Source organism: Cyprinus carpio, chromosome B6, assembly GCF_018340385.1.
Source record: "Cyprinus carpio isolate SPL01 chromosome B6, ASM1834038v1, whole genome shotgun sequence".
In the NCBI taxonomy this organism is placed as follows: Eukaryota; Metazoa; Chordata; class Actinopteri; order Cypriniformes; family Cyprinidae; genus Cyprinus; species Cyprinus carpio.
In genome coordinates, this window is record NC_056602.1 from 19656065 (window position 1) to 19664702 (window position 8638).

The following is an 8638-nucleotide window of genomic DNA, read 5'->3' on the forward strand; positions in this document are numbered from 1 at the left end:
TCAAAGAATATTCCTTATCCTCTTTCCAGAGGAGATGCAGATAGCACAAACTATTTCTTATATCTTGTGTTGATGTACAGTGTCAGTCCAGTGTGCAGGAGTGTTCTGAAAGTCACCCACATCCTACTAATACTCTTAAATTCTGAATCCAGTTGACGAGTTCTTCTCCTCCTGTGGATGCAAAGAGTTGATTTGCAACAGAGAACAGACAGAAACGAGAGGTGTGATAAATACACTGTAGTGGTGGTGACTTCTTATATTTTGGTTTTGAGTATATGAGTGCATGAACCTGGTTTCTTTTTCCCTCCATTTTCTTGAATTGAATATTGTCTTTTGTAGAACTGCTTTATAGCTGAATCAAATTTGTTCATAAATGAACTAAACTGAATCAACATTGAACTGGCTCAAGCTGAATAACAACACTTTTTTCTTCAGTTGAGCTGCTTATTCCTGAATTGAACTGGTTTCATAATTTATGAACTTTACACAGTTATTGAACGGAACACTGAACTGACTGATGACAAATAATGACACAGTTGTTGTGTTAGAGCTGCTTTACAGCAAAATCACAAATTCTGTTATTTTCCTATATTTAATTCTGTGAAGCCGCTTTGAAACAACCTGTTGTATAAAGCACTGTTAAAAGGGCTACTTTATTGGATAAATGTAATCAGTCTATTGGCATATAATATGGGAGATTAGACAGCATGCACACACAGACAGTGATTCATATGTATATATTAACCATAGATGGAGGACGTTTCACTTCAGCAAAATGAGCAGCACTTGAGCAGCACTTGCAAAAAAAAAAAAAGGAAGGGTGGGCCCCACATTCATGATAATTCATGATAATTTTCTATATAGTTGTTGCTTTAATAAAGTCACTTCTTATCATCCTTGGCCTTGGAACAGCAGAACTTTAACTGAACTGAACACCTTTTGTAATTGGTAACATGTGTCCTTTGACTTTTATTAGTGTGATCTGTAATTGGAGCAATATGTCTAAAATCTGGTCCCGTGCATATATGATATGCCCAAGAAAGACATTTTCTACATATTGTGTGCCCAACTTCATAAATATAGCTAAAACAATGTAATAAGAGTTAATTCATTCTAAAGTCACACCATCAAAAAAAAAAAAACGGTTTATGTACTTGAATACCCACAAGCTTCCTGCCCCTTTAAAGAGCAGCACAAGGGTGTGGCCCCAAACCAGCATTTCCCCACCAACTCATTTCCAAAAATGTGGGTGAGTATATGAGAGCTTTTGTACAAAGCAGTGAAGTCAACGGTTGACTGTAAAGAGGATAACCAGAAAGACATGAGGAGACAGAAAGGAATCTGACAAAGAAAACATTGCAGCTGTTTAAAAGAGAACTGGAAACGCTCTTGTGCAACGGGGAGAGCAAAGCACCGATATCTCTGACAATTCATCTTCTACTTCAAGGGTAAGATACTTTGTTAAGTCATTTGATCTGGCTGTTAGTTTAAACTGATTTTATAAAGGGTAAAAAAATAAAAAGAAAAAAGAAAGAAAGAAGAAAAAGAGTATAGTGAAGTAAACTATAGTTAGTAATAATAATGAATGTACTTAATTTTAAATAACTGACAGTCATGCCTTTACAACATATTTGGCTAAAACATACACTTTCAAAAATAAATGGGTAGTAAATGCCTAATTTTAAAATCAAATTTCCTGTTTTTTTTTTTTTTTTTTTTAAATACATTCGATAACAAATTCACCAGTCTACAAAGTTAGAATATAAAGAGACAAAAACTAATTAGACAAACTTTTGGATAAAACAAGAGAAATTACAGCAAATAATAGCTGGATTTATTTGAAAGACTACACAGTTAAATGTTCCAGCTCTCGCAGAGTGTGGCTTGGTTTTTGGTTTTGGTCACAAAACATTTTCCATGTGCTTTTCAACTTTGTCCTGACTGAAAATTGCATGCTTGCATGAATACTTGTTTCCATTAAATGTCTGTGCAAGGAGACATTTCTTTAAAAAGCATTTTCTTTAAAATGAGTATTTATTATTATTGTTATTATTATTATTATTATTATTATTATTATTTCTGTTTTTAATACATTTTGAAGTACAATGCTGTGAATACTGCAAATGTGGTAATCTGTTTTTAAAACAAAGAAGAGAAATATATGTGTGTGTGTGTGTGTGTGTGTGTGTGTGTGTGGGGGTGTGTGGGTGTGGCTGTGGGGGGGTGTATGTGTAGATAAAGAGAGAAGAGAAAACAACCTTTAGAAAAGTATTTGTTGTGATGTAAGTGTGAGGTGTGAGTAAAGCCTAAAGTGTAGTTACAACCACTGTATGCCTTTTACAGAACCAAATATTTGTGTCATATGGGTGGAGGAATGATTTATGTCACAACAGGAAGGTTACCCAAGAGGCTTTGTCACAATTAGTGACCATCCGCTTTCTCTCTCTCTCTCTCTCTCTCTCTCTCTCTCTCTCTCTCTCTCGTTTCTATATGACAGATTTGCAGTCATTTTTTGCAGTCAGGCTTTTTGTGTGGCTTTGAGTTTTCATGAGTCCTATTTTTTGGTGAAAATGAGGTAACAAAAAAGTAATAATAAAAAGAACAGAATTTGACAAGGCTCTTCTTAGTAGTGTCGAGAATAATGGCATTGTTTGTGCTTTCTTTGTAGGAGTCAATGGATCTGGTGTGGTTCATAATTATTGGCATGTGTGCCATGAACGACATTGCCTCTGCGTGTCCAGAGAACTGCCAGTGTAAGCCAAGCAAAATCATTTGCCAAGGCTTTATAATAAAAGAATTTCCACCCTCCATCCCAGCAACCACCAAAACCCTCTTTATCTCCAACACCAGCATAGAATCATTAAAACCAGCTGATTTTGAGACTTTCTCAGAGACCCTCACTATGTTTGTAGCCAAGAATTCAAGAATAGCTGTGGTGGAACCTCATACATTTGACCAAACCAGAAATCTCGTTGCCTTAGGTTTCAGTGGGACAATGCTAACCTCTCTGCCACAGGATCTGTTTCAAAATCTAAAAGCATTATCAACTCTAACGCTGACTAACAACAAACTAGAAGTTCTCCAACCATCTCTTCTAACCCCTCTTGTAGATTTGTACACATTAGACCTAAGCAGAAACCTTCTAACCTCTCTGCCAGAAGATGCTTTTCAGGGTTTAGAAAAGCTGGGGCAGCTCATGTTGCAGAGAAACGCAATCAGAAAGCTTTACAGCAGTACTTTTCAAGGACTCAGTCATCTCAAATCCCTGTTTCTGCAGCAAAATAATCTAACAGATATACCAGCAGGCATCTTTGATGACCTGGTAAATCTTGAGGTATTGCATCTTCAAGACAACAAAATCACACAGCTACCAGCAAATCTCTTCTCAAACTTGCCAATGCTGAAGAAACTCTACCTCTCCAATAACAGGTTATCATTGCTTCCCAGTGCAATCTTTTTAAATCTTCCCAACCTTACTCATATTTCATTGTATGAGAACCAACTCAGTAGGTTAATGCCTGGGACTTTTGGTCCAATGGCCCTCCAGGAGCTCTGGCTATACGACAACATGTTAACCCACCTCGAGGAGAATGTGTTTCACAACTTAACTGAGATTCGCCTTTTGGTGCTTAGTAGGAACCGGATTCAGCACATTTCTCCAGGTGCTTTCAATGGCTTGATGGAACTAGAGGAGATCTCTCTTCACACTAATCGGCTCACCAGTATTGAGGCAGGGATATTTAAAGGTCTTCCAAAGTTAGCTAACATATCTATAGAGAACAATCTAATACAGCACATACCCATACAACTCTTGGATGGTGTGTCCCGTTTACATCTCCTGGAGCTTCAAAACAATTCCCTACCAAACTTGCCGAAACAATTTCTAGACTCTTTGTCCATAGTCGATAATATTATGGTTCATCAAAATCCCTGGAGGTGTGACCATAACATAATACCTTTTCGGGATTGGCTTGGACAGTATTCAGAGAAAGTGAAGAACATTACTTCTCTGATGTGCTATGCTCCTCCGGCCTTGAATGGTAGAAATATAAGAGAGCTGAAGGAGGATGACCTCATGGTCAGCCAAACAGCAGCTGAGACAACGGTTGATATTTCACCAGAAAGTACACAGGCGTACAGTGAACCTACAGAAAGACATCTACCGCACACTTCCCCAACCAAACCTTCAGACTCTACAACAGTCTCAAAGGAGATAGAGGACACAAGTGGAGGTAATGCTGTTGGTCAAGGGCTGTCCAAAGACAAACTCATTATCATTCTAGCCATTGTCTGTACTGCTGTCATTGTGGGTATCATTACTTGTGTGTTATGGAGGAGGAATAAGCGAGGAAGTCAAGACTTGGGACGTCAAAGAAAAAGAAAAACAAACTCAGTTATCTAAAATGTCTATTAATTCCACATTTAACAGTCTTCAATGGATTTATGAAGAACATTCTTTTTTTATTTGGCAAATTTATTTTAACAAAGGATTGTTATTGATATTTTCTTTCTTTCTTTCTTAGTTGCTGATGTATTAAAATAGAAAAATCATTGCTAATTATATATGATTTGAATGTTGTCACATATGAAGAAATGTACTGTATTTTGATTTCTTGCCACTGTCAATGGTTATACACTTTCTGCAGTTCTGTGTTAAACATTTTTTTCCTCATAGCAAAACCACTTTTATATAGTAAGCAAGACCTTCTATATTAACAATAAACCATGGACCAACAAGGTGTTATATGATATATTTTGGCACCTTGGTTCCATTTCAAAGTATTTTCAGTGCTTGTGTTTTTTTCAATATCTACTACACAGCTACATCTGCTTTGCATATATTCCAATCAATGTGTCTAATTCAGGCATTAACAACATGACATTATGAGTCCGCCTATTAATTTAGTTCTTTAAAATGTTTTTGTTTGTAAAATACTACTAGGGGACCTGTACTCTGTATTTCACCTTTTAAAACACTCTACACACACTTAACAGAGACATAAACGAGAAAACTAGAACAGCCTAACTGCTCACAAAATTATTATGTATTAAAGACAAAAAAAAAAAAAACTAGAAAAGAATTAATTAAACTTAAAGAATCCCTAAATATGTGTACATAAGACATTTTTTAAAGTGAGTCGGCAATTTTTTATCTCTTCAAACAGAAAACAAACTGTCCACACCCTTTCTAATGCCTTACGTACATGCAGTAAACACTTGGGATATGTAGATAAGAGTAGTGCACTACGTATGTTCCTCCACATTTGCACTACATACATCCTTACATTTGCTTTTAGGAACATCATTCTAAATGGTCATTAAGCTGCGACTGAGATGAGCAGGTAAGAGTAATTATTGACATTTAATGAGACAAATGCAGGTCAGGAACATACAAGGAAAACAACTGTTTGCTTGTTTTCAGTATTGTGGAGGAGATATTACAAATATTTGAAGAGTTCAGATTCGAAAGCCTCAAAGTGCCATTTGAAATTTTCTTCTAAAATTAGCATTTTTTTTTTTTCTCAGGCTCCTATGTGTAAGTTCAGTGATTTCACTTTAATGGCAATTAAAAGGTTCTTTTCATTGCCATTAAAGTGAAATAACTGAAAATAAACATAGGAGCCTGACAAAAATGCTCATTTTATAAGAAAATTTCAAATGGTACTTAGAGGCTTTTGCATCTGAACTCTTCATTTTTTCCACCATTGTTCATGAATTATTATTCATTTATCAATCATTTAGATTTTGTGTAAATACAATTACTTGCACTGTGTGGTATGCACAAGATATAAAGACATTTATTTATTTATATTTTTAGTATTATTTATTATTAAAGTCTTTTAATATTAGAAAGTCATGGGAACTCAATTTGCTTTTATTGTTTTATTCTTCAACAGGCATATACATTTAAAAATTGCACTTGTATTAATTTTCATTCTTGTGCACTTGCACTGGAGTTGCACTGTAGATATATGTCAACCAAGTGATGACTGCAAAAATCAAGACGTGTATGACAGATCTGTGACAGCAATCCCTAAAAAATTCAAAGATGGAGCCAATGAAATATTTTTTGTAAACAGTCAGATTCCTGTGATACCAAAAGGGGTTCTTTCTAAAAACCCTCAAATAAAGAAAATTGAATTTCTCAGTACTTCTACTCACTCTGTAGAGGTTGGAGCCTTTGAGGGTTTGCCTGATATCACGACCATTGAGATATCTGGCACAAACGTGACGTCATTACCTGTGGGTGTTTTTAAGGATCTCCACAACCTTCAAAAACTTGTTCTAAAAAGCAACAAAATCCATAACCTTGAAAACGGGTTATTCGATGATTTAAAAAAACTTCAAGAATTACATCTACATATGAATGAGATCAGCTCTATTGAGGAGGGGACGTTTGACAATTTAGAGAAACTCTCACTTCTTCATCTTGGAAAAAACAACCTTATTTCTGTATCGACATCTCTTTTTTCTAAACTTAAGGGCTTGACCATTTTCAGGCTTTATGGGAACCAGCTGACTGCTCTACCTGATGGGATTTTTGATCATCTTCCTGATTTGGCAGAGATAGCCTTGCATGACAACCAAATCTCCCTTATACAGCCAAATTTATTTCCACACAAAAGTAAATTAACAAAACTCTCTTTGGACCATAATCTTTTGACAGAACTGCAGCAAGATCTATTTGTTGGTTTCTCTTCATTAACAACTCTAACTCTGCACAACAATCAACTCATCAGTCTTCCTGACATCCTTTTTGGAGAAACGCCTAAAATAACCCAATTAAGTCTAAGCCATAACAATCTCACTCACATACCAACTGGAGTTTTTGGTCCACTTAAGAAGCTCAATAAGTTAGACCTTTCCTCAAACCAGTTTTCAACGATATCTGCAGAATTTTTTGATGGTCTTGAGAAACTGACTGATCTGAATCTTCAAGATAACAATATAGAGTCAATAAAACAAGAGGACTTTGAAAAACTTCAGTCTCTTTCATCACTCAAACTGGGAAAAAATAAACTACAAAGCCTTCCTGGTGATGTTTTTGATGCTCTTCCAAAACTCAGTAAACTCTACCTGAACAAGAACCCATGGCGGTGTGACTGTAACCTGTTGTCATTCTTTGAATGGATGAAGAACAATGAGGAAAAGATTAAATCAAAACCTCCAGAAGTTTGTGAGTCTCCGAAAAATCTGCAAAATCAATCAATCATCTCTTTAACAGAAGAACAACTATGCCTCACAACTTCACCAACTTCCACCCCTCTCCTTACAAGTACCCTTCCCATGACCACACTACACACAACAACGGCAACCACAACTACTCGAACAACAACTCAACTACCTACAGCACAGACAAGCACACAAGTCATCACCACAGCACCAACTACTCATCTCACAACCTTGCTATTAACCACAACCAGACTGCCTACCACCACTGCTACAACTACAGCTCCAACAACCACAACAGTCCCAACCAAGGTATCAACAACTACACTACAACCAACAACTGTCCTCCTGACAACTACAATGATTTCCACCACACCAACAACGACAGTACAAACAACAACTGCAACTACTTTAGAGACTACAACTATATTAACCCCCGCTCCTATTACAAGTCAAGAGACAACATCAACTACCTTACCTCCCAGCATGACTACAACAACACCTTTTCTCACCACACATAGTTTCATCTGTGCTGGCTCTCCTCAACCAACTTTCTCAACACCCACTAGCACTAACAAGTATTCATCATGCAAGGAATTGATGATATATTATACTACAATGCTGCTGGTGGAAATCTGTTGTACTCTGGTGCTGGCCAAATTCACATATGCATTATACTGCTCAAAGGAGCAAAGGGAGAGACTGCACATCCAGGTCAACTTGACTAACTTCTCCTATAATAAGTCCTTTGAATTCAGACCATTTGATGAGACAGAGTCTGTAGCTCTTTGATGGCTTTTTTTTTTTTCTCCTGAAACTTTGAGTAGCACCTGGTGGTGGTCACTTATAAGAGTTGACTCTTCCTTAAAGGAATGATTTTCCAAACTGCATATATAATTGATGCTCAATGGCGCTTTATGCTTTCATTTCATGACCATGTACAGTAGGGTCCACAAGTCTGAATCCACTGTTTGTGTTTTTCTAATAAAATACTTCTATGTTATATAATTACATAATATATAGCCTATTATATATATATTGGAATATATATATATAGCCTATATATATATATATATATATTGGCATAACAATTCTTAAATTAAATCTGTTCATCATATTAAGAGATCATATGCACAAGAATTGGATTAAACCTTTTTGCATTTTCAGAAACTTCTCAGATTCCATTAAATATATGTTAATGTGTGTTGTGAAGATTATACCAAAGTCTTATAAGCGTCCGTAAACAAAGAAAGAGTTTTCATTTTTGGATGAACTATCCCTTAACGTATGTCCAAACCTTTAACTTTCAGCCTACATATTTTAAAACAGAGCACAAACATACATTTCAAGTGGTTTCATGTTTGTATTTTTTATCTACTCAAAATCATTGAAAATTTATCTAGCAATAATCATGTGATGTAGCATGTTTACATTTTTTGTTTGTTTGTTTGTTTGTTTGTTTGGAACG

At 35.9% G+C, this 8638-nt stretch overlaps 2 protein-coding genes across 2 annotated transcripts; both read left to right on the forward strand.

The window, feature by feature from the left end:
* The first annotated feature begins 1200 nt into the window (after positions 1–1200).
* LOC109111408 (leucine-rich repeat-containing protein 15-like) lies at positions 1201–4782 on the forward strand. The gene is made up of 2 exons (XM_019124344.2): positions 1201–1448; positions 2669–4782. The coding sequence occupies exon 2, from the start codon at positions 2675–2677 to the stop codon at positions 4400–4402; it is 1728 nt and encodes a 575-aa protein (XP_018979889.1). The 5' UTR covers positions 1201–1448; positions 2669–2674; the 3' UTR covers positions 4403–4782.
* A 407-nt stretch (positions 4783–5189) lies between these two features.
* On the forward strand, positions 5190–8173 carry LOC109111411 (carboxypeptidase N subunit 2-like). The gene is made up of 2 exons (XM_042726090.1): positions 5190–5342; positions 5898–8173. Exons 1-2 carry the CDS (start codon positions 5335–5337, stop codon positions 7960–7962), a joined length of 2073 nt encoding a protein of 690 aa, XP_042582024.1. The 5' UTR covers positions 5190–5334; the 3' UTR covers positions 7963–8173.
* The last annotated feature ends 465 nt before the right edge of the window (positions 8174–8638 follow it).